General features: G+C 46.6%; 9 protein-coding genes across 9 annotated transcripts; 4 read left to right on the forward strand and 5 right to left on the reverse strand.

Annotated features, from left to right (window-relative positions):
• Positions 1-1,089: 1,089 nt before the first annotated feature.
• N7529_002504 (putative DEAD/DEAH box helicase) lies at positions 1,090-6,900 on the forward strand (the record flags this gene model as incomplete). Its single annotated transcript, XM_057238032.1, has 4 exons — positions 1,090-1,118; positions 1,177-1,837; positions 1,891-3,770; positions 3,825-6,900. The coding sequence occupies 4 exons, from the start codon at positions 1,090-1,092 to the stop codon at positions 6,898-6,900; spliced, it is 5,646 nt and encodes a 1,881-aa protein (XP_057100643.1).
• A 933-nt stretch (positions 6,901-7,833) lies between these two features.
• Positions 7,834-9,761, reverse strand: N7529_002505 (uncharacterized protein; the record flags this gene model as incomplete). Its single annotated transcript, XM_057238033.1, has 4 exons — positions 7,834-8,473; positions 8,526-8,593; positions 8,648-9,303; positions 9,386-9,761. The coding sequence occupies 4 exons, from the start codon at positions 9,759-9,761 to the stop codon at positions 7,834-7,836; spliced, it is 1,740 nt and encodes a 579-aa protein (XP_057100644.1).
• Positions 9,762-10,198: 437 nt separating this feature from the next.
• On the reverse strand, positions 10,199-11,135 carry N7529_002506 (uncharacterized protein; the record flags this gene model as incomplete). Its single annotated transcript, XM_057238034.1, has 2 exons — positions 10,199-10,722; positions 10,775-11,135. The coding sequence occupies 2 exons, from the start codon at positions 11,133-11,135 to the stop codon at positions 10,199-10,201; spliced, it is 885 nt and encodes a 294-aa protein (XP_057100645.1).
• Positions 11,136-11,699: 564 nt separating this feature from the next.
• Positions 11,700-12,746, reverse strand: N7529_002507 (GILT family protein; the record flags this gene model as incomplete). Its single annotated transcript, XM_057238035.1, has 2 exons — positions 11,700-12,222; positions 12,310-12,746. 2 exons carry the CDS (start codon positions 12,744-12,746, stop codon positions 11,700-11,702), a joined length of 960 nt encoding a protein of 319 aa, XP_057100646.1.
• A 2,232-nt stretch (positions 12,747-14,978) lies between these two features.
• Positions 14,979-16,931, forward strand: N7529_002508 (hexokinase family protein; the record flags this gene model as incomplete). Its single annotated transcript, XM_057238036.1, has 2 exons — positions 14,979-15,604; positions 15,698-16,931. The coding sequence occupies 2 exons, from the start codon at positions 14,979-14,981 to the stop codon at positions 16,929-16,931; spliced, it is 1,860 nt and encodes a 619-aa protein (XP_057100647.1).
• An 801-nt stretch (positions 16,932-17,732) lies between these two features.
• Positions 17,733-18,110, reverse strand: N7529_002509 (uncharacterized protein; the record flags this gene model as incomplete). Its single annotated transcript, XM_057238037.1, has 2 exons — positions 17,733-17,939; positions 18,081-18,110. 2 exons carry the CDS (start codon positions 18,108-18,110, stop codon positions 17,733-17,735), a joined length of 237 nt encoding a protein of 78 aa, XP_057100648.1.
• A 273-nt stretch (positions 18,111-18,383) lies between these two features.
• Positions 18,384-18,874, forward strand: N7529_002510 (transcription initiation factor IIA subunit gamma; the record flags this gene model as incomplete). Its single annotated transcript, XM_057238038.1, has 3 exons — positions 18,384-18,424; positions 18,482-18,629; positions 18,728-18,874. 3 exons carry the CDS (start codon positions 18,384-18,386, stop codon positions 18,872-18,874), a joined length of 336 nt encoding a protein of 111 aa, XP_057100649.1.
• A 395-nt stretch (positions 18,875-19,269) lies between these two features.
• N7529_002511 (uncharacterized protein) lies at positions 19,270-20,487 on the forward strand (the record flags this gene model as incomplete). The annotated part of the gene is made up of 3 exons (XM_057238039.1): positions 19,270-19,423; positions 19,482-19,527; positions 19,578-20,487. 3 exons carry the CDS (start codon positions 19,270-19,272, stop codon positions 20,485-20,487), a joined length of 1,110 nt encoding a protein of 369 aa, XP_057100650.1.
• Positions 20,488-20,550: 63 nt separating this feature from the next.
• N7529_002512 (uncharacterized protein) lies at positions 20,551-21,049 on the reverse strand (the record flags this gene model as incomplete). The annotated part of the gene is made up of 2 exons (XM_057238040.1): positions 20,551-20,904; positions 20,975-21,049. The coding sequence occupies 2 exons, from the start codon at positions 21,047-21,049 to the stop codon at positions 20,551-20,553; spliced, it is 429 nt and encodes a 142-aa protein (XP_057100651.1).
• Between the last annotated feature and the right edge of the window lie 3,807 nt (positions 21,050-24,856).

The raw sequence follows: 24,856 nt of genomic DNA on the forward strand, positions 1-24,856 counted from the left end.
CGTTTCGATCTAGTGAGATACACTGGCAAAAAAACCACGCTGAATTCTATTTTGGACTGGAGACTTGAGCAAACTTGACGAGTTTTGTATCTAAGCGCATGCATACGTATGTTTCTTGGAAAGTTTTAAAATTACGTCCATGATAATTTTCTCGTGTTATATAAGCCAACAGGTCATTCATGGATAGACACTTTCGATAACAGAGACCCCGTAATTGAAACAGATTCATTGAAACATGTGCAGAATTTGACCCCAAAGTCTGCTTGCAGCCCTACGCTTAACGTCATAATTTCTTAATAATTCATGCCCCGGCGTCCATTAGATAAAGTAAGAACATTTCAGTCAAAAGGCGAGATTACCCTTCTTTAGCTGTGAGGGCATGTACTATGAAACATAACCACAACAATGTGTTAAGATGATGCGTCCGAATGGAGCATTATCTAAAAAGACCACTAGTGATAAATCGACCAGGGTATCGCTCCAGAGTTTCCATAAATGGTGAGGCTAGCGGCTAGCCATAGGCTCTGCAGGGAATGCCTGCTATGCAGGAGGCGAGCAACAGCGTATTGCATAACGGGTTTAATAACGTCTCTAAGGCTCAAAATAGTGATGGCCGTGTCCACTTTGAATATATCTATTTGAGTCTCCATGGCTATGTGCTTGTTGGGCAAGTTATCCTAATTACTACGGAGCACAACACTACCTTTCGTATATGTAGTTATACAAGAAGCTATAGCGGCCTTCTAAAATATAATACTTTCTGCCTTAAGAAAAAGGGCCATCACGTGAATGGCTCGTTTAAAATAAGCGGTGGGCAGAAGGCGGGGTAGAAAGCGGTGAACAAAATCCCACAGATAGGTCATGACGGCCGCTGTAGCCTACCATAACCCCACACCTCTTCCGTCGATCTATTTATTGCCGTTTGCACGAAAACCTCATTTCCACATTTCCTTTTTCTAACTCTCTCTGTCTCCATATCTCAATCAAACAGCTCCTTTCCAGCCTACCTATGTTCTGGAAATGAGCTTTTGGATTTGAGACTGAGACAACTGCGGCAAATAGAGATTGCTCGCTCACCCAGACGACATCATGGAGCTGGATCTTGTTGTGCGACAATGGTGAGTTCCCATGCGGTTCCCAGGCACTCTTCACATTAATTGAGTTCTCTGGATATAGGTCTCATGGCCTCAATTCGCGAATCGTCGACCTTGTAGGCGACTTCGCTGGTGATGAGCTGTTCATCGTTGAAGGAGACTCGCTCCTCCTAGAATGCTTCTCCAACCAGAAACTCAATTTTAACCCAGGATTTCAGGTATTGCATGCTACATACCTGGTCGAGCAGATATTAGCAAAGCTTCAGCAACGCAAATGTGTCTTTGAAATCGTGTTTTTCGCTGAAAACGCCAAATCTTGTATTCCACCGGGCGTCAAGAGCGAGTTCCACGAGAGGTATCTTCTTGTACGAGAAGCAATCATCCAACATCTCATTACTACCCAGTCTCAATCTTCCCAGTTTTTCCAAACTCTCAGATTTGAGCGTCTGCGGTCGGAGGACTTTGGCGTCCACCTCATTAGTTCTGGAGCATATCTTTTCATGTGTCACGACGGGGCCTTTGCTGGACGCACTGAGAGTGAAAGCGATAGTGACTCAGACAGCAGTGACGGCGATAGTAGCGATACTGAAGAAAGCGAACTCGACGACGACGAACACGATGCTTCCTGTGCACCTATATATCGCGAGAACTCGCAATTCAATTTCCGCGCTATGATATTTTGGTTCTTCAGCCGTGGATACAATATTGCTCTTATTAACAGCCTGGAGTTCCGGGACACCAAGGTATGGTCTTTCTATTGCCATTATGGACGAGCATGTATACTTACAGTCGATAGATCATGGCAATGGTGATTGAGGGCTCCGCCAAGAGGATCAAGCAGGACAGTTATCTACCAGATCGTGCCGAAGCGGATAATGCTAAGTTTCTGGACCTCGAAAGCATGGATCAGTTGGATCAGAACACCGGCCTCGAACATTTGAATGCTGCCCTTTCCGAGTTAAACTTGAAACAGGAGGCCAATCAACAAGAAGTCCTGACAGACTACACAGAAGAGTTGCCACTCAGCTATGATCAATTGCGCGACCTCCTCGAAAGGACAATATCGGATCAGCCGACAATAACCCAACGCCAATGTCTTGTGATTCTCACGCTGAGCGCCATGTTTTCAGGAAGTGTCCAAAAAAGCCTCGCCAGCACGCTCGACGCGCAGTCTATGCTTCTTCACCTCGTACTTCTACAAAACACCCAACTTGCTGAACGGGGAATCAAACTTCCAGCGCTTGCAAGCTCTGAAACCTTGCAATTTTTCGATGGGTTTTTGAAATTAGCGAGAATATTTCTCAGTTCATCCTGCTGGGAAAAGTCCATGCGAGAGCATCACCTACCCTGCGACCTTTCCGACTTATTGGATGGAACCTTGTTCCTTACAGTTCGATGGATGATGGAGAGACGTGGTGTCGAGACTATGCTGTCACCGGCCACTGTTTTACCCTTCAATACTCTTGCATCTTTGGTAGACCGTTTTTGTGGGACGGAACTTCAGTGCGATCCAATCCAAAAAGCAAAGGCTGATCCTGGAGACAGCTATGGTGGTGAATCAACAAAGGAAATCCAGAGTAACGCCCCCAAAGATCCAGCCCAATCTGTCGGACAAGTGCTGCCATTTTACAATGCAGTTTTCGATAGTCACCTCAAACCTATCCATGTTACTGTCGATGAGAGTCTCGAACCAAAGAAAGATGCAAAGTATCCCAAAGAGTTCAAGGAAGAAACTCACTGGCACAGTGCAAAACCACTTGAATCTAAAGGAAAAGTCATCCTTACGCCGCAAGAGCTGCTGCGACATCGCAGAAGGAACCAATTCTTCATGTCAGAAATGGAGACTTACGCAGCAAGTCTGACAGGATCCGCAGGGGCCTCTCATCCAGAGACGATTATTGTTGGGTCTTCGCGTGATTCAACCAAGAAGTCCCACCCAAAGTCAACACCAACCAGCCATCCGGATTCAACAAAACCTTCAAACCCCAAGAAGAAAGCCCAATCCAAGTCTGGAAAGCCGAATGTCAGAGAGATTGCGGCTGCATCTATCCAACAGAAGGCAACAGAGACAACCCAGAAGCAGAGACAGAAATGGAAGCTTATGTATCAAGAGGAATTTTCGCGAATCGCGGACCTCGAGACTCGATTCATCAAACTCGGTGGGTATCTCTCCAGTCTTTCAAAAGACAGTCGAAATATTCTGGAGGCTGAAATTTTGATTTGCATGATCGATACCTTGGTTCGACTTGTGTTCGTTGAACGCGATGGAATGCAAACTGACAGGCTCACTTTCCTCTCAATGCGCGTTTGGGAAATCATTACTCGGCTCATGAAGTTGAAGGAAGGCATCTCTGTTGATATTGTGACTTTCGTCGATGCAGTTTGTCAACTGTTCGGGTTGCCACGTGCTAAGCTTGACGTTCAGTGCAAGGAGCCTTTAGCTTGCCAGCTGGTCAAAATACCTGCAGGTCGGAACATGAGCATCGGGATATCACCAGTTGAGTTTCAGCTCTCCCATGGTGGGCCTTGCATGGAGCGTAGCATTGACTCGTTACCTGATCCCCGGACACCTGATTTTGACCCCGATCGCTGGCAACGCGACGTGTTGGATCAGATAGATGCCAAAAACAGTGTGTTCATTGTTGCTCCCACCAGTGCAGGAAAAACGTTTATCTCGTGAGTATCTTGATATTTGGAAATTTTGATACCAGCGCTTACTGAATTCACCAGATTCTATGCTATGAAACAGATACTGAAAGAGGACGACGACGGAATTCTTGTCTACGTCGCCCCAACCAAAGCTCTTGTCAATCAAATTGCAGCCGAGGTACTAGCTCGATTTTCGAAATCTTATCCTACGAAATTGAGCGGGAGGTCCGTTTGGGCCATCCACACAAGAGACACACGCATCAATGAACCTAAGGGCTGCCAGATTTTGATCACAGTCCCCCACATCCTTCAAACAATGCTGCTGAACCCGTCCAACGCCAAAGCCTGGACCCCTCGAATCAAACGCATTATCTATGATGAAATCCATTGTATCGGCCAGGCTGAAGACGGTGTTGTGTGGGAACAACTGCTTCTTCTTTCGCCCTGTCCAATCGTCGCTCTATCGGCCACTGTTGGAAACCCCCAGAAGTTTTACGATTGGTTGCATCTCGCACAGAAGGCCAATGGGCTTGACCTCAAGATGATTCAACATAAACATCGATACTCAGATTTGCGGAAGTATGTGTACAAGCCCCCACACAACTTTACATTCAAGGGATTTCCTTCGCGCGCTGGTTTGCCGCGATTAGGCCTGGATGATTTGAGTGATATGGAATTTATACATCCTGTCACCAGTCTTGTAGATCGCTCCAGGTCAATGCCAGATGATCTGGACTTTGAACCGCGCGACTGCTTGACGTTGTGGAAGGCAATGAATGACTTGCAAACAAAGCAGTTTCCTGTCGAAGCTTCCCTCAATCCATCGGTCGTCTTCTCGGATGCCATCATCCAGAAGATAGATGTTTTCGAATGGCAAAACCAGCTTAAGAGTCTGTTAAGGGAGTGGATGAAAGACCAGAATTCTCCATTTGAGGATCTCTTGCTTCGTTTGGCCCCAGCTACAAACACACAGAACACGAGCACTGCGTCTCAGTCACATGAAACAGCTGTGACTTTAGGCCGGGAGCTTCGCGACACGACTCTTCCCTTGATATTCTCACTTCACTCCCAAGGTGCTCTTCCGGCATTGTTTTTCAATTATGACCGCACCAAATGTGAAGACTTATGCCATGAGCTGTTGAACCAGCTTCAAAATTCAGAAGCTGACTGGAAAGCAGAGAGCACAGCATGGAAGTCCAAGATTGCCAAGTGGGAGGAATGGAAAGTTCACCAGGATGGAGCGAAAAAGAAGTCTGCAAAGATCACCAAGAAGAAAACAGCTGGAAATGACGATGAAACATCTCGGGCGGACCAAATGAAAGACTCGGCATCAGCCGAATCTAGCTCATTCGACAGATTTGATCCAGAGAGGCCTCTGGATGAATTCAACTTGGCAGACCCAAAGAAAGTCGGTTCCGAGGAGTTTTCTGGGTATGCAAATGAGCTGAGGTACCGCCTTGTACCTGAATGGCTAATTGATGCTCTGGAGCGAGGAATCGGTGTTCACCATGCTGGAATGAACCGTAAATATCGTTATATTTGTGAAATGCTCTTTCGCAGAGGCTTTTTGCGTGTTGTTTTTGCGACCGGGACCTTGGCTCTGGGAATCAACATGCCCTGCAAAACAGTTGTTTTTTCAGGAGATTCAATCTTTTTGACGGCACTCAATTACCGACAGGCTGCCGGAAGAGCAGGTCGTCGTGGTTTTGACACGCTAGGAAACGTTGTCTTCCAGCAGGTTCCAGACTCAAAGATGCACCGGCTCATTAGTTCGAGACTTCCTGATCTCAATGGCCATTTCCCCATTACAACGAGTCTTGTTTTGCGCTTGTTTATTCTGCTGCATGGCTCGAAAAAAGCTCCTTCTGCTGTCAACTCAATCAACTCGCTCCTGTCAAGTCCTCGGATATTCTTAGGTGGAGAGGAGAAGAAAGAGACCGTGCTACATCACCTCCGGTTTTCCATTGAATACCTCCGACGGAACAACTTGCTTGACCGTACAGGTATGCCTTTGAACTTTGCAGGCTGCATCTCTCACTTGTACTACACGGAAAATTCCAGTTTTGCTTTCCACTCCCTGCTCAATTCTGGATATCTTCAAAAGCTCTGTAAGGACATCCACACCAAGCCAAAAAGGACTGTTCGCGATCTTATGCTGGTCATGACGCATCTCTTCGGACGTCTCCCTTTGCGACCATCGTTATTGGAGTGGTATCAGACTGTCGACAAGAAGCCATCTTCGACCGTGGCTCTCCCGCCATTACCACGCAAAGCAGCTACTTCTCTTCGTCTTCACAATAAGAAGGTGCTTGGTATCTACACAGGATATGTCTCTAGCTTTATTGAGCAGCATGTTCAGACTCCAGACCGCTATCTCCCATTCAGCGGGATCAAATGTGGCGGAGAAAGCTCTGCCGCTGAACTCGGTTTCTCAAATTTCACCCATATCTCCCCTAAGATCACATCCCCATTCTTCGCGCTTTCAGGGCATGGTGATAAATACGCCACGGTTCTCGACCTCTGCCAAATGGTGCGCAGCGGAGTGTGGCTGGAGGAGTCCGTGATTCCATTTGTGGCTGTAGCCCCGGAAGAAAACCCACGGCCCCTTAACGCATACTTATTTGACTTTTTCAAGCATGGCAATGTCTCTCAGCTAGAGAGTGCGAACCGCATCCGTCGTAGTGATGTCTGGTTTCTGCTCAACGACTTTTCCATGATATTGGCTACCCTAAACACTAGCCTGGATGTTTTCCTTGATCCCCAAGGCAACGCCACTGGAGACATTATTGATGTCGTTGGTGGAGGTGATGCCCATGAGAACTTGATGGAAAACCAGAAAGTTGATGATAGAATCGAAAGGGAAAGTAAAGAAAAGACCAAGTCCGCCGTTCGTGATCCGGCAACAACTGCCGCTCCTCCGCGCGTGAGTCGGACAGCGAAACCGGCAGATAGTTGGGAGGATGAGATGGAAGAGGAAGATTCGGATTATTCTGGGGATGAAAACCCTGGCCGTCGCCCCCGTGATGCGAAGAATCAGAAAAAGGGACCGAAAGAACAGCCAGTAGACAAGTCGGAAAAGTCTATGCTCTTGGTTTCCCAGGCCTTCAAAGAACTCCAAAAAGAGTTTGATACCAAGTTCAGGGCGATGTGGGCCTAACTTCGCGTCTCATATTCCGTGGCCCCTATCCCAGTTGAACTATGGATTTGGCAAATCCAGGCCAAGGTGTAGATAATCAACAGGCTACTGAGTGGATGGGCTGAAAATTGAGCAGATGGGTGACCCTGGCTTTACTTTGATTGTGGACGGTTTTAGAGAGGGTTTTCTAGAGCAGCTCAACCTGCAGACAAAAATAAGACTTTCAGGAAATTTATCGGTTCTAGGTAAATGCGTTACTCTTCTCATGTCCGTTCAACGCGTAGTAATCGCAATTCTATTATATGGTAGTGTTTAGATCACCGACTGAGTATACACCGATCGATGGAAATACTGAAGTATACCAAAATATTCACATATATTATTAGAAAAGCTGCACCCTTGAGGATACTGACGCATCTGATTGCTCGAGCCCCGACTTGATTGTAGTCAAAGATCCTAGCGCCCGCTGAAGTGTATCAAACATGAAGTGGAAGAAATCAAGACCCTAAATCAAGGGGCTCCAAAATGGACAGGCAGTGACATAGTGGATCAAGAATCATTTATGATCTACGTCGGGATGAAGTTGGTCTTATACACACCGCTATACTAATATTCAAGTTCCATGGAGATTTTGCCTCGATTTCAAAGTCCGGGTACGTACCTACGTATCAAGGAGATGATTACCTTCCAGCTCAATATGGTTATCTAAGCACATTCACAAGGGATTGGCGCACACTATACATTGTTGTTCCAAATTGTCATTGATTACTTTTAAAGCCGGTATAGACGCCAAGATATAGTACTGAACTTGGATCAGGATAGGACTGGGAGATATCGGCAATCCTGCAATAACCCAAAAAGTTGTTGTTAATTCGAGTCTTGAACAAATGGGAATCTCTAGCTGCCCATGCCATATCATGCTTTTTGTCATGGTCGTCAATTATACTACATTGACTAAGTTATGTACACCAACCTCCTATCACCAGTAGAATGCTCTATATCATTCCTCCGACCACCACCCATGAGCTCATCTCGTTCTTCGCCGTGATCCACAGGACCAGCCTGCTCGATAATACTGTAAGTGGTCTCGGCGGCAGCACGATTCAACCGCTGCAATATAATCCGCAACCCCACGGCCAACAAGGCAACAATAACCATGAAAAACGAGCAAGTGGCCATACCACGAATGTACCACGGCCCATCAGACTCGGGGTAAAGTCTCGTCCCGAGGAGTGGGCCACACTGGCCGATAATGTTAAGAATGGCAATGCTTGCGCCCTTGCCTTCCTTTTCGATTCGGTTGTCCATCGACCAGGTAATGATGAGAGTGATTGCCGAGAAAAACCCGGCAGTGGCTGGATAGACGCAAATATAACGGATGAATGTGTGGAGCCAGGGGGGCAGGCGTGAATGGAAATAACCCGTTGCTGCGATGGCCAAATAAGACATGGAGGAAATGAGAGCGTGGGCTATCAGATAGGGGCTTCGGGAACGGCTGCGATCTGAGGCGTATGCGGTGAGAAGAACAATGACAAATGCAAAGATATAAGGGGGTGCCGAGAGAGCTTGGGCATGTAACGACGAATAACCCATGCTGTAGATACGGTGTGAGATAGGTCCCGATGTCTTAGATAGAGGGTACTTACTCTTTGATGATCGTAGGCAAAAAGACAGGCATTGAGCTGAAAGCGACATTGCAGCTGAAAAACATGAACTGCAGGAGAGATATCAGAATACCGTGTGAATTGCAGTAGATAGTCACACTCACAGCAGCCATATACGCCTTGGGGTCTGATGCAATTTTCAATATTTCTCGCCAATTAAACTGATTGCCATGGAATTGCTGGTAGTCGACTGTGCTCTCCTCAAGACGCTGCTGAGCGACCATCCTTTGTCGGCGAGTAAGAAATCGCGCACGACCAGGAGAGTCGGGTATCAAAAACCAAGCAAACACAGCAACGATTACACTTGGGAAACCTTCCACAAGGAACAAAGTGCGCCATGGTGAGATTGGACCATTGTTGCTGAACCTGATGATCAAGTAGGCCAAACTGCTGGCGAAGGAGGTTGCCAGCGGTGCAGCAGAAATGAAAAGCCCATTACGGAAAGCAAGCTCGTGTCGACGATAAAACAATGACAAGTAGAATGGGACACCAGGGCCGAAAGCAGCTTCGGTGATTCCAAGCAGGGCTCGGAGAACGACAAGCCCTCCAAAAGAGGTTGCTAGACACTGGAATGATGCGACAAGCCCCCATCCACATACGCACAAAGAAATGTAGATATGTGGAGGAACAACGCGGTACATAAGCGTCATCCATTCGAAGAGGATGTAAGTGATGTAAAATGCAGTAAGTAGCCATTCATATTGCGAAGATGACAGTTGAAGATCGTCCTTTAGTCCAGCTATTTTCGCATTTCCAATATCTGGTTATAGTAAATAAGTAATGGCACAGATATTTGGACGCTGAAAAGTGGCTGTTCCAATAAGTGGGATAGCTCGACTTACTGGAGCGATCCAGGAAGGCGAGCAAGTAGAGAAGCGCCAGAAACGGAACCAGCCGTCGATCAAACCTCCTCACTACCTCACTCTCTTCCTCTGGTGTATATCTCGGTGCCGAACTGCCCCGCGGAAGCTTGCTTTCATGCTCCTCGCTCGTATTGTAATCATTCTCATTCTCGACGTCGGATAGAGGGTCGCCGACATCCGGGTGATCATCAAAGTTGGTCTGTACGCGTAATGGGCCCGTGGAGAACCCCGTGGGTCTATGTGTTGGAGATTCATCGTCGGAACCATAAGAAACTGGGGTAAATTGTGGGCTTGAGGATGTGCCTGAGCTGGAGGAAGATGGATTCCCCGCGGGAGAGGGTTGTAGGCCTGCCATTCTCAGGAAAAGTACGGCTTCAAATCGTTCTAATAGCCTGCTTTATGAGTAAATGCGCCCATTTAGACAGATATCACCTCCGCGACGACTGGAATGGAGTTCAATGCTTCCCCCCCGAAAGCTGCATGTTGAGTTATGTCATCAACACACGTGCCCGAGTGGATCAACATTGGCGCTACGACTGGAATGGCTTAGCGTTGAGCTTGGATCTATGGGCGATCCCCTGGGCGGGGATTGTATACTTTAACAACCACGGTTGGATGTTTTTACGAGACTATGTGCACATTCGTTTCCGAACTTGTATCCGAAATTGAAACTGATCCTGTTGATGTACATGTTTGTTTGAACTTTTCCTAAGCAGTAGCCGGGAAAAGGCGATTTTGACATTTCAAGACTTTTCCCTTGGATGAAGGGCGTACATTGTGCCTGCCGTATATCTAGGGGCGGTATGAGTCGAAGGAATGGCTAGGAACATATCGGTCCCAGCGGGTATGTCGGTCATAACCTCCGTAGCTCTCTCCATAGTATCCATAGGGTCGGTAAGGGCTAGGACTAGGACTTCCCCTAGAACCGCTGGCTCCGCGCTCGAACTTGCGCTTGCGACCACCGGCGAGTTCGTTTGCATGGGCCTGGCTGGATTTAACAATGTCCTGGAGCTCCTGTATCATCTCGTGGTCTTTATCAATGGACTCAAGGTATCGCAACAAGTTTTCGGCGGTATCGCGGAGAAAGCGGACGTTGTTGGTTTGCTTGCCGTGACTTTCAGTCACCTCGAGGATGTAGTAGTCATCTTTTGCCTTCTGGTATGTTTCGATAAGCTTGTCAAGGTGAGGAGGCTTGTGATTGTCGCAGTCTCGAGTCGAATCGCTAGTCGGGATGTTGGAAAGATCGCGATCGATGCCTTCAGTTTCTTCCTTTTTAACAGTCTCCGTCGCAACATCAGGAATTTTTGAAAGTGGGCCTGGTACATGTTAGGGTTAGAGATAATTTTTTCGTTGGGCCTAGTAGCATACCATTGTCTAGGATGCGCTGGGCAGCGAGATGAGCAGCAATGACGGCGTTTGTCTCCCCATCAGAGCCACAGTGCTTAGTACCTAGGAACTCAGCTAGGTAGAATTCAAGAAGACCATAGTCCTGCATGGTGTGCCCGTTATCATAGAGACGAACAAGAGCAGCATCGTAGATCGTGATCTGGCCCTCCTCGGAACTCTGTGATCGCTGGCGGATGGACTTGACCTGACGTTTCAGACCGTGGAAGAGAGCACGAGCATGTTCCTTGTTGCCAACAAGCTCGTACAGAATATCACTTGGCTGCATCTGTGCACTCCATTTGAGGTACAAGTTGTCTATCTTGCCGCGAAGACTGCGCGTCATAGTCCTTGGGCTATGCAGATAACAAGATTAGCATTGTGCAAGAGGTGACAGTTTGAGTGAAAGCAGCTGAAAGTTCCAATAAACCGCGTCCTTGAGAAGTTGAAGAGCACGAAGGAGGCCTACCTTGTTTTGTTTCAATGAGAAAATGACAGTATTGTGGGCCTAGATGAGTGGGATGGTAAATGAAGAGGTCAGGGAACGAGGGGAGAAAGAAAGGAACGAAACGATAGAAACCTTTGCAGAGCTAACTCTGTAGAGCTAACTCAGAGGTCTCCCAGAAAGAGATGTGGTAAGCCTACTACACTGGAAGTATAGCGAAACTTCCAAGATTAGCCAATAAGAATTACTTGTTGATTACAGCTCAGAGTTGAGAAAGTGATGAATAGCTAGAGTTAGAAGTAAAAGTAAGGTTGAATTGGAAAAGTCACAACCCTATATATGAATGTATGCTGGAACTGCCTCTCGTTCTAGGTGAAATATGAGAACTTGTAAAGAATAGTTGGTGGTATTAAGAACTATGTCCTATAGTGCGGGTGTGGATGTGATGTAAATCCTCCCAGGGCCTTAGTTTCTGTCTTTATAGAGCTTCTCAACTTGGTCAATTAGGGCTGAGGGTTGGCTCCCTTGGCCATTCTGAACACAATCTTTCCATTCATCATTATCACGGATGCACCAGACAGCATCATCCAGGCGCACCGTGCAGCTGATCCTAACGCCGAGTTGCTCACCGCGTTGGGCACTCTCACGCAGCAGTGCGATGCCGCTTAGTGGCGGTCCACCATCTCCCCCGTCGTCTGGGTCATCATTCTGCTGGCTTGCACATTTGTTCAGGGCATCGAAGTCAATCCCATGTTCCATCGCACACTGGTGCACGAATTCACGTTCTGGAATCTCAGCAAAGTCATTGATTAGACAATTTGCAAATCCTAACGAACGGATGATAGGAGTCCGAGGGTACTGAGATGGAAGAAGTGTTCTGTCCGAAATGGCAGGGAAGGGAAGGTTGGCCGCACAGAGCATAAGCATGTCACCGATACATTCGCCGGGACCATGCTTGCATTCTATCTCTTCGGTATTTTTGGAAACACTGGCGGTAGATCATCAGTGAAACGTTCAGCATAGAGTGCATCATAGAAAGTTCGAATTGGTCTCAGTTTTGTGTTTTCATTCTTACCTAGCGATAAATGAAAGCTTGAAGTCTACCTTGTCACTTATTTGTTCCATGGCAGGTAGGACCAATTTATGTAAGCAGGCTTGGGCGTCTGGGCATTTGCTCATGATGTGAGCTTCCAGCGGGATCTTAGTTTGCGCCAGTGCGTTACGTGTGCCTGGGTCAAAAGATCCCATGTTTGACAGCTCGTTATTCTCATCGTGAATATCTTTAACTTCGGTAAAACTCCCGGATGGGAGGTGTGTGTTGTGATGACCAGGTGAAGTACATCCTATGTTGGATGGTTTCAGAAGCAATAGATAGTAGCCGACAAGGAACACCACGGCGATGCATATCCGACGGAAACAAATGGCCGCAGTAGGTCGTGTTTGCCGATCAGATTGGTTCAGGTCAAATGTTCCCCCAAATGCCTCCTTAGAGTGGATCGGTAGTTTCTCCATGATGGTTGGAGAAAGTCAAGAGATGACAGTGTTTTGATAAGATCATGCGGAGTCAAACTCATTACGTAAGGTTTGATTTCCCGGAGCAGAAGGACACTAAGCCCATTCGAGCTGAGTGCACCTTGAAATGATATAAAGATAAAGATAGAAACCTCAATATCATGTCTGAATCCATAAAAATCCCGAATAATCCTAGCACTAACGTGGTCACAGTAGAAATTTCTCAGAATCAAGGACATTAATAGAGTGTAAGGTGGTGTTTGAGGAGATAGAACGTTGAGATGTCCGTCCTGATTGAGAAACTAGATGATGACTAACGCTTAGGTGCACTTAACTATTTGTTTAAGGTCCGCTCAACTATAACCCGCGCCTATTTAAGTGTACTTCCAAGTACGGATTAGCCGTGCGGTTCATTATTGCGATTATTTTGGTTGGAGCAAAGTGTAACACCCGGTTCCCTCCTAAATGCCTAAATGACTGCCATCCTCACCGAGACTTTATCCAACTCCGACTTCGGAGAGGCATCGACTACTGGGTTTCAAAGTGTGCAAGGCTAGAACAATTGGGCTTTTATATGAATGGTCCATTGACAAGCCATCCATGATCGTATCAGGATCGCGTGCTTGAAATTTCCACAAACGATTTTGAGGCTCACAGGTTAAACCTTGAGAAAGTTGGGTGTACAATAAAATTTGCCAAGTACAGCCATCTTTCTTTCGCGGGGAGCAAGTAACTAATTCCGGGCAGGGAAGTGAAAGCGAGGCTACTTTAACAAAGTTCCTGTGAGATCTGACAATACTCCGTACTGTAGGTTTCAACGATCGATCGAGACCAGTAGATCCAAAGGGCTGTTTCGCCAAATGCATCTCTGTTTGGATACGGGTATGTCCGGCCCCATTACCACGCGAGCGCCACGAGCATATCAGACTAGGCGAGTATCATATCGAGCGAATCGCATTTCGACCTGATCTTTTGGCGCGTCCAAGCTGGGATCCTTGGGCCCCACCATCTTGTTCCTTGTCGTATAGAAAGACTGACTCATGGCCGTGCATTTTCAAACGCCTCGCAGACTCGTGTGCTTCGTTCAATCATGAAACTGCCAAGAATGGCGTGAAGGTCAGTTTTGGGCTCGCGTAGAACGATCTCGAATTAAAGTAGAGCGCAAGCGAAGCCATTATGAAGTAGCTGTCAGATGGCCCAAGTAGGGTTACATAGTGGGAAATAAGGGCGTGGAACCAGTTCCGACCGCGGTCGCAGCTGGAAGTGATTTACCTCATAGGAGAAAGCCAAAGAGGGGAGATGAGATCCAAAACTTGTCATCCATAGAGTTTCAACCTAATGGAAAGACAACTGCCGGGATTCCCAACCTATCCCGCGCAAAATGAACAGCGTCGCATCGCCTCGTGTCTTCCGATGGTCGCATCTCGCTCATCTTACACATTTATTATATCACTGTCTTCTTCTTCGTCGTTCTAACCTTCCTTTAGTATGATGAATGAATATTATCTAGTCCATCTGATACCCTAAGCTTCTCCACTTCCGACTGTTCTCGTCCCCGATCAGCACTGTACTTACTCACTTTGAGCTTAAAAAAAAAAAAAGAGGTACCTAGATTTCTATTTTATTATTATTTTTGTCTTGGGAATATTTCTTTTCTCTGGAGATTTTCAGTTCGTCCGGTCTATTTTTTCACTTTTCTCTTACTTTCTCAAGTCCTGTCTTAAGTAGGGAGCTATACACTTCCATTCTTGAGCAACTCCCTCAGGGCATCTAGGGATATTTCCCGCAAAAGATCTTATATAGTCTTGACCCCCCCAAATCCCTATTTGTTTCTGTACGATCAGCACACACCAAAATTCCAGGGTACGTAAAATAGAGAAGATGGTGGATTTGGCATGATTGTCGTGTTTTCTGTTTTCCCCCGCAGCCCGAGTTATCGCCCTGCAGACCGCGTCACCGAAATGTTCCCTTTTACCCTTTTATTGCAATCTCACTAACCCAGAACTCAGTTCTCTCCGAAAATAGCTCCCTAGACGCTATATTGACCCTAGCTTCGTGTCTCCACACTTCAAAGATTTCAAGGATACAGTTGTGCCCTGTCTTGAACACTCCCGGAGCTTCCACGTCACTATTGAAAACATAGCGGCTGTGTACGAAAGGGAATCGCATCGACGACGGCTTTTTGGAATTGGGCATTTAATTTGGGCTTACCTCCTTGATTGGTCTTTTGTCATGACTTCTATCAATTCAAAATTATCCAAGAACGATGATGACGAGGAGCACGACGATCTGATTGAAGAGGAGGAACACGAGGATTTGAGCTCGGAGTTAGATGCCGTTCAACAAGAGTATCTGGCGCATACTCAACAATTGGAAGATTTTTTATCGCCAATTTCCTTGGACGAGAGTGTGCTATACAAATTGGCCAGGCGCTTTTCCAGTACATACCGAAATCTGGCCTTGACATCAGATCAGCAATTTTTGCCAACGCCTGTCACTCAACTACCTACTGGCCGGGAAACCGGCCGCTATCTGGCGATCGATGTCGGAGGCAGCAATCTTCGTGTCGCATTTATCGAGTTGCTGGGAGAGGCTGTGGATTCCGATGTTCGTCCTACAGATGCCACAGAGAGGTCACGGGACACGATCCGTAAGGCCCAGCGTCAGCGAGTGAAGCGAACTTTAGAGCGTGCATGGCCTATCCAAGAACATTTGAAAATGGACAAGGCAGAGGATCTATTTTCGTGGATTGGAGATTGCATCGCAGAGGTGGTAGCCGAGAGTCTGTCATCAGATGCCACCAAGAAAGATGTGCCCGCCGAATTAGATATGGGAATTACGTTCAGTTTCCCCATAATGTGAGTTGTTTGCTGTGCTTTATGTCTGATATGGCGTGCACATCTTTTATACCCTTCGTGGTTTCTATATTCTTCTTGTTAACCAGAACATAGGCAAGAATCACTGGCAGAGGCTACATTGATGCCCATGGGCAAAGGCTTTGCTATTTCATCAAACCTCAATCTTGGTAATATTCTTTTAGATGGTTACGAAAAGCACACAAGACGACCAGATGATGATGACGAACCATCCTCCAAACGCCGGAAACTATTCGCACTTCCTAAGCTGAAGATCCAAGCTATCACCAATGACACTGTGGCGACGCTAGCTTCCCTTGCATATAAGGTCAAGTCTTTGCCAAATAGTCGAGTAGCCATGGGTATCATCGTGGGCACTGGATGTAACGCAACGATCCCAATGAAGCTCAGCTCGTTACATGAATCCAAAGCGAAGAGCGTCAATATTATGGAACCGAGCGCTGTTGAGACCGTGGTCAATACTGAATGGACCATCTCGGGTGCTGCACCACCACTAAAAGAGCTCAAAGTGACTACAAAGTGGGACATCGAGTTAGATGAGGCTTGTGCACGCCCTGGCTTCCAACCCTTCGAATATATGACTGGAGGGCGCTACATTGGTGAATTAGTCCGATTAATTCTGTTTGACTATCTCACGACAGTCGTTGGATTATCGAAGCGCTCCTTGCCTGCAAACCTCATTCAAGAATACGCCCTGACAACTACCTACATCTCTGAAAATGTCGCCAAATCCCGATCAGACAATGATCTCACCAAAACCTTAAACGAAACTCTCCCTCCCCCAGAAAGCAGCGACTGGCGTTGGAATGCCCAAACCGCCAGTGCATTCCGAAAAATCGCTCGCACGGTACAAAAACGATCAGCCGGATTGATTGCAGCGGCGGTTGTTGGATTACTAGCCTGTGCTCGTGAGATTGAGCTCAAGGAAGATAGCAACACCGGCACACCCGAAGGTGCTGCTTCACCCAGCAATGGTGAGGTCGCCACTTCTGAATCCGCCGGTGCTCTGAACGCTGCCGCTTCAAGCCTCAAGTCCGGTGTCAATCATGCCATTCACGAGTATGTCGTCCCAGTCATTGAGCCCACCAAGCTAGACTGGCAATCCGGGCCCGAGGAACTCGTCGTGGCATACACCGGTGGTATTATTCAGCATTATCCTCAATTCAAAGAGATGTGCCAGCAATATATTGATCGCTTGATCATGCGGACTGGTCCACAGCGCGGTGGGAAGTCTGTTTTCCTGCGAGAAGCCTCGGATGGCGGTGTCATTGGGGCTGGTGTTTTGGCTGGCATGGTTGTTCGCAATTGAAATGTGTCTTTCGAGGCCCTGATAATGTTATGATCTTCTTCTCCGGGTGGAATTATGTGATGAGAAAATGGGTTTGTCCTAGGCGTCGATGAATACTTTCAGCTTTGAATGCGATCTGGGGCTCGCGACATAGAAATGCGATTTGATTTCTGCTAATGTGGTATTATTTGGAAGGGGATCTGCTGCTCTATCATCCTTGGCTGCCCTGAAAATATAAACTTCTTGCCTTTGATGTTATAGCAAGATCGTTGCCATCACCTCGAATTTCCTTTGCGGTCCGATCAAAGCATGACCAGAAGAATGGGGGACTTGGCCTAAATTTTGCTATCTAGGACGAAATGATCTATGAATAACTCTTGAGTAAGGGCAGGTCCAGATTAAATCAATCATCTTGATCCTGAACTTGCTTGCAACAAGAACAGGCACACCTCAGCTGGTTGCGCGGCTCTGTCCAAGCAATCGTAATTGAGGAATGTAGGAAACTCCCGACGAGCGGAATGCTTTCAATTGCCCATAGCCGTTTATCCGTATCAGACAATATTGTATGCCCATGTCCTAATTACCCCTGAAGTGATCTCAGCCGAAGGCCAGAATAGTGTTCTCTTTATCCAACAACGCTATTCCAAGGAACTGGGCGAGGTGGATACATATGCCCCGGAGGATCATCACACCTGAGCACGATCCTTTTACGCGCGTCTTGCCATTTGAGGCCAAGAGAAAATTGAAGTGCGTAATTCTCATTTGGACATGTGGGTGTTGATGGGTTATCTTTTGCCGATCTGCAAGGTCGAAGGGGCGGTTTCATATCAATCGGAACATATTGTTTCGTACTCCACGTTTCATTGCACTCGGCTTGCCGTCTTCGTATTCAATTCCGGAAGCCCCTCCTTCTCCGGACATCTGTTCGAGCCGCTCACGAAGCTCGGCATCGGCTTGAGAGACGGTTTTAGCCTTGGACGGGATGGAGTAGCGATGGTCGTCTTGTTTTGGAGGACTCATTCGTGAATTCTGGTTTTCATCTTGTTTGGAACCTAATTTAAAAGGATCTGAAGTGCCAATGCTGTATTAGTTCTAATTTTATTTAATGCAGGTTGTTCGCTGACCTTGAGCTTTTGATAGCCTGGGGGAGGTGGCATGTAAAAAACGTACACAAGTGACGGACAATTGACGAGACAACATGGTGGGTAGCAAGCATTTAGCCATGGAATAATGCAATGTCATTATTCGTCTGAGTGGTGTTTGAACAGATCTGTTGTGTTTTCAAATTTTTCTAGACAATAAACAGCTTCAAGGCTGCGTCTTTCTCTGACGCAATCTAGGCCGATAAGCATTTCACGTGATAATTTGTCACGTGCCATCGACCGCCCCCGCGATTCGACGGAGATCCATCAACTTACCCTTAGCACTCACTTTGTTTTTATTTCAACGAGCCTGCCATTGCTTCATTACACCATGGCATCTGTGGCTTACTATGAGCTTTACCGTGGGAGCAGGTATTATACCACATGAAGCATACTAAAGGCTCTGAAGCTAACTCAAGGAACTATCAGCCTCGGGCTGTCTCTCACTGATACGCTCGACGACTTGATCAACGAAGGACGCATCGAACCCCAGCTGGCAATGAAGATCCTGGGGACTTTTGATAGGGTGGTTACTGAAGTGTTGGCGGACAAGGTCCGGGCCAGACTGACCTTCAAGGTAATGATTTCGATTCAAATCATAATATCTCAAAAAGAACCGCTTGGTTTCATCTCTGTTGAACACGGCTGACATATGCACCTTTTTTTTATCACTAGGGTCACCTTGATACCTACCGATTCTGCGACGAAGTCTGGACTTTCCTAATCAAGGATGTCTCGTTTAAGCTCGACAATCAAACAACCGTCTCTGCGGAGAAGGTCAAAATTGTCAGCTGCAACAGCAAGCGACCGGGAGAGGCATAAGCATTCTGCTGTGTGTGATAAGATACTGCTGTTTTCCCCCTGTCAAATGGTCGCATAGGCGTTCTACCGGCAGTGCCATCCTTTTTCGGTGATATATCCTTCACAAGGCGTTTGCGGCGGTCCCAGATTTTATATTTTGCATTGCAATGTCCTTAGCGACATTAGATACCCGAATGAATTGAGGTCAATACTCGAATAATCTCATTTCGCAAGTAGCACAAGTCTAAAGAGTAGCCCTGCAGATTGATCCGTCGATGTGAGGTCATCCGCACTGCAACTTTGGAAGCTTATCTTCCGCGGGCCGGTGTCTATCAGTAGCCCTTTCTTTCTCCGTGATTCCCATTCATCAAGCTCTTAATCATCCTTCTTTTATTCGGTTAATCAAAGAGTTCATCATGCCCAGGATATTGCCCTGGCACCGAGCTGAGAACAAGGCGTCTGTCAAGAAAGAGACTACACCAAGGCGCGTCAAAACAGAGGGTCTTCGTCGCGACCTCACTCCGAAACACCTTCCGACCTCACCAACCAAGCGCGATTTTTTCAGATCATGTACGCTTCTCTCAATCATACATGTGAATTAAATCTAACTAGGAATGTCTTTACACAGCTCAGTCCCCGCCAAGCTCTCCAATCAAACAGTGTCCCCCGGAAGAGTGCGACCACAGCCCTATGCACACAAAAGTCCATAGCTAACGTGTGCCAGATTTCTGATCACCGGGATAGAGCACGATGATGGCTGGGTCATGGTCGAAGACGAATTTTATGCCGTGGCGCAAACATACACTCAGCATCTACATTATGCGGAGTATCTCCGACGGAGGAAGGAAGTGAAAGCCAAGAATGCTACCATTCTTGGAGATATCGAGAGACCGACGGATAATCGTACTCCACTCCCAAAGGAGGCTGAAAGGAAAAGAGAACGGGAGGCTCTCAGGCAGCGACAGAAAGCTGGGCTGGCATACGTCGAGGATGGAGGGGTCAACGAGATTGATGACGACGACGATAAATTATGGGCCGGGACACATCTTCACGGCCTCATGATGAGCCCGCGAAAAACGCGCACTCTGGTTGGTTCTCATTCACTAAAGTCATCCACTCGAGCTGCGGCGGGGTTCAAGCAAGCCCCTGCATCTGCGACCACAAGACCTCGGGTGGACAGTATCGGCAGCGTAACCTCCGCGATGAGAAGCCCCGGCAGTGAAGCGATTGAAATAAACGAAGAGACGGCATCGGATTCAGATGACGATCTTGACCATCAGAGCCAGTCAGCCATGCAGCCACCACCCCAAAAAGCAGAATCCACTCCTCGACATCACCAACTAGACTTGCAGACAACCCCTCGAGCTCATCGTGAGTCAAATCTACGCAACAACTCTACTTCAAAGGAGAAGGGGAAACAGCCAAATGGGCGACCTAGTCCAACGCCTGCATTCAAATCAAGAGTTCAATCGCTTTTTGATGACCTTGATGAACTACCGGAGTCATCTCGGATGAATAATTCTATCGCCAAAACCAAAGCGCCTTCTGCAAGCCAACCACCTGAAACAGGCAGAAGAAACAATTTGAATCATAAAAAATCACGGCACAATGAAGTGCCCACATTCTTGGTGTGAAATTGCAACGCATCTCACATACCCAACCCAGAAATATCCCATAGTCATTTTTACTTAGATAGCTCACATCTCCGCCATCGAGACCGACTCGACCGGGCCCTTGTGTTCATGGCCCCTTGTCGGGATTGTTCTCCACCAACGGGCCACCTTCATATGCCCTCGGATGCGGTCTGCGAGAGTCTTACGCTCATCCTGCGCATATGGCCTTGAACCTTGTCCTTCGTCGATGATGGTATTGGCACCATCTCGATCGTCATCCCGTCCTTCTCCGTGGTGTGGCTGTGCTGCGACGTCAGAGTCCTGTGATTGTGTTGTCAGATTTAGTCGCGCTGTCGGGTTCTCGCTGGGCGATAGAACTGACTCGGCATCGGAGAAGCAAGCAGGCAATTCTTCTTTTCGGAAGTTTGTTGGGGGACCCTGTTTCGCACACCAAAGTGTTAGCTACTCCGATTGCGCCTCTCCTGTTCCTACTCTGCTGATGACTTACAATTTCAATAACCCTTCCCCTTTCGCGCTTGAAAGGAGCTTTGATGCATCGAAATACTTGTCGAAAGCATTCCATTTTGGATTGATGGTGTCTGGTCGATCTTATGGGTGGATGAAAAGCTCTTATAAAGGACGATATGATTCACAGAAGCTTGGAACAATTCGAGTTCCGCCCGGTGTGTCCTTGGATGCAAATAGGGTATTTTGTCAGAATAAAGGCAGCGCTTGGATGTGAAACAAATGATATGCAACGAGTGACAATGCAAAACGAAGGACTAGGAAGGACAACACCCCGAGAAAGGAAAAAGAACAAGAATAAAAAAAAGGTTGGTGATACTTTACACCATTGAGGCGTGTTGGCAGATTGAGAGAGTCCCAAAATGAGGCCGGGCTAGAGTACATATATGACTATAAGTCAGTTTAACCGCAGCCGCAGAATGCACATCTATGCTATTCCCGGCGTGTCAAGGATTTGTTGATCCACGGTCTCGCCCAGGTTGAACTAGGCGACAGCCGGACCTTTGGCATGGACGGGACTGACAGGACTGATACGATTGGCTACGAAAACATTTTATTCCCCTTTCTCGGTCTGTGACACATTCCAATCTGGCAGTTCGCTCCCCTGGCGGCAGCGGCGGGTCCTCCCTGGAAGACTGGGTCGTGTGTTATGGGCTATGAGCCATTTCCGCACAGCATCAAATGCTTGGAGCCTTTATTTAACTTTCGATTCTACTAAGCATGTGATGTTATTGTATTGATATGATCTTTGCTGCAGGTCCGATCTATGCAGAGTATACATTTTACCACGATCCACTGCAAAGCACCGGGTGTAACACGGCAAGTAGGCATAACAGATAGCAAATTCATGACCTGCATGATGCAGGGAAGAAAATGCTGGCGTGAAAACATACATAGTAGGCACCAGATCCTCTGTGGAGTGAGTGGGAATCAAACTAAACCAAAGGGGTAAAAGGGGAAGAAATAAGAGAGCCCTCGTGGTTTAACAAAGGTCTACTCCGTACAATGTGGAACATATGCCTCTCATTCTTCAAGACCCCTTCTAGAGCAAAAGCTAATAACGCTCTAGAGCTTGTAATTACACCCTACATCCCATTTGATCTAATAATCACAGCTGCCGATCTTAGTGATCCCCGTTTGCTGGGTCGGATATGCGCATCAATGAACCTTTCTCGAGCTCGACGGGACGGCAATCTTTGTCCTCTGCAATTCTGGTGGGAATTAGTCTTTCTTCCCTTTCATGCAAGCCACTGCATATAAATTTGAACGCCTCTTTGCCTCGTTTATGTTGTCTTTGTTTCGGAACTCAGGTCTCAATAAGCCCCGGGTTTCGGTGATATAATTGTATAATATTGTAATCATTTCTAGTTGAAAGTCGATCGCTAATCCTGTGGCCGTGCCGATCGATCATGCATCCGTCACTGATAGGGATGATCCTCTGGGCTATCTGATTAATTAGGTTGAGATATGTGGTCATTTCCATAGTAATGATGCGACATGTTTTGATACATTCGGCGAAGCTTGAATATTGGACTTCTTTTGTTATTACGTTATGTAGATATATTAGGTATCTCATTTCATCTGAGTTCTATTCATGTCGGAAATGATTGCTAATTTATTGAGTCAAGGTCGTATAAGTGGACTGACTCTCCCTTACAAATTATTGATGTATGTTCCAGCCGTATTGACACTCCCAGAAAAGAAAAGGTGTGCTCCTTCACTTCATGCCTTCATTGTACCCTTTTTCATTCGATAACAAAGTCGAATCCGAAGGTTTCCAGAAATAAATCTAAATAAATGAAACCTTGCGGGTGTCTGCGAGGCTTAGGAATGGTTCACGTCCCGCCTCCCTTGCGTCGGAGGTATGCCGCCTCAAAGAATAGCTCACAACGGCTTAACCAGGTTCAGCGTAAAAGTTTCACACCAGTGTACATTCCAGTGTCATTAAAGTGAATGGAGAAGAGATAAGAAGAACATAAATTGAAACAAATGCGAACATTCATTCTTAGTCTAGGGCGTCACTTCTGTGGATGAGTGTTTCAAATAAGCAAACGCGGTTAAGCCCTAACTTCGATAGAACGACAGGGATAAATAATCCTAATCTCGTTCTAGGTGTGAGTTCATCTATAAACACATAAGTTATGTACGTCTTTCACTCTTTACAAAAACTTAATAAACACTCTATTGAATCCCAGCATAGTGCTACAATATATCAATATCTATTACACTTAGGCTCAAGGTTTCTTCCTCGTACCAATGCTTACCATCTAGTATGTGTGATAATACAGTAAGTGGCATGCAACGGGACGATCGATATGCAAGGCTCATCAGATATGCAGTTCCTACCGGAAACCACAGATTATGCCCAGTTTGGCCCGGTTACTGTACACAATGTAGGGTTTAAAGAGTCTGGCCACAACTGATACTAAGTTTATTTCATTCTAACAATACTAGACCATAGTCAATCCTCTAAATTCGCGATTTAAAAGGGGTTATGAACATACTTGAAATGATACGAAGACAGGCATGAAAATATAAACGTGCAGAACGCTTTTAGAGAGATAGTGAAAATATCATAATCCAAGTCCTATTAGCACATACTGGTATCCCAGTAGTTATATTCCCTAGCCATAAAGCCTGGAGTACATTCCTTTTCATGTTGATCATCAACCGAGATTGCCTAACCCAGTCAATATAATTGATAGTGTTTTACCAGGCTTCCAGTAGGTATTCCTACCTAAATAGGTCTAGGTGCGATCCTTTTTATTCAAAATACCTCATGAGACATAGTCTACATACATATAAGGTGGGGGGTCATTTGTGCTAGAGTGCTAGGCCAGTCAATGAGAAGAAACGTCCAACTACTCCAAAGCTGTTCTTCTCGCTTATTTAAAAACAAAAAAACATTATAACTGATAATGCCATGCTTACTCTGCAATTTGGCTTGCTTTAAATACAGGCTGATGTTTCAAATGCTACTGTTACTAGCCTTAGTCATGCTAACAATATAGACAAGGGCAGAATATATATGTAGTAATCAGTGGGCAGTTGAAATCCCTGGATATAGCAAAATCGAAAACTGCTCGAAAGCTTATTCGTTCCTTTTGCAAAGAACCTTGGAAGATCTCCCAGCTGTCCGACCACTGTCGCTACCTACAGATTTCCAACAGCTCCCCAAACCATTTGCATTCATGATTCGATACTAATTCGCAGCCCACTCGGCATCTTTCTCTAATACTAGCTCCCCACGAGCATTCACAGGCATCGATATGAATTTCTCTCATTTAAGCTGCCAACTTGCGACAACTGCGGCAATATCAGATTCCCGCGACGACAATATTTGCATCATAGACGAACTAAGCCCCGAGCCCATCATCGCTTCGGAGCTAATCCTCACTTCCCCGCCGAAAGGAGACTGGGTTTCGAAACCTAGTTGATCCTTTGAATCTTCTGTTGTGTTTCAAAACCCCATCTAGCAGATCAACATCAACGCGTCCCAGAACCTTACGCCATGAGACCCAGTCAACGTAACTTGTGCCCAGGCGGGAGTTTCAATACCCCGGCTGTAATCATCACCAGAGAACCAAACAATCGCATCAACAAAAGTAATTGTGGCACATCACAGCAAGGAGAACAGCGTCAGCATTTGAATCCACGCCCCCGAGACTTGAGTCTTGAAGCTCTTCGACGGCCCATGGCTGGGATAAGTCTGGGACTGCTATTTTCAACCCCTAAAAAAGGATCCAACACCAAGATTGCTGATGCAGTCATTTTCCAATGATGATATGAGCTTCAAAGAGGGGGCCGGGGAGCGTGCAAGATACAGAAGATGATTGCTGTCCCATACATGCACATGGGTCCCAGC

Source organism: Penicillium soppii (assembly GCF_028829465.1).
Source record: "Penicillium soppii strain IBT 18220 chromosome Unknown utg000003l, whole genome shotgun sequence".
NCBI lineage: Eukaryota > Fungi > Ascomycota > Eurotiomycetes > Eurotiales > Aspergillaceae > Penicillium > Penicillium soppii.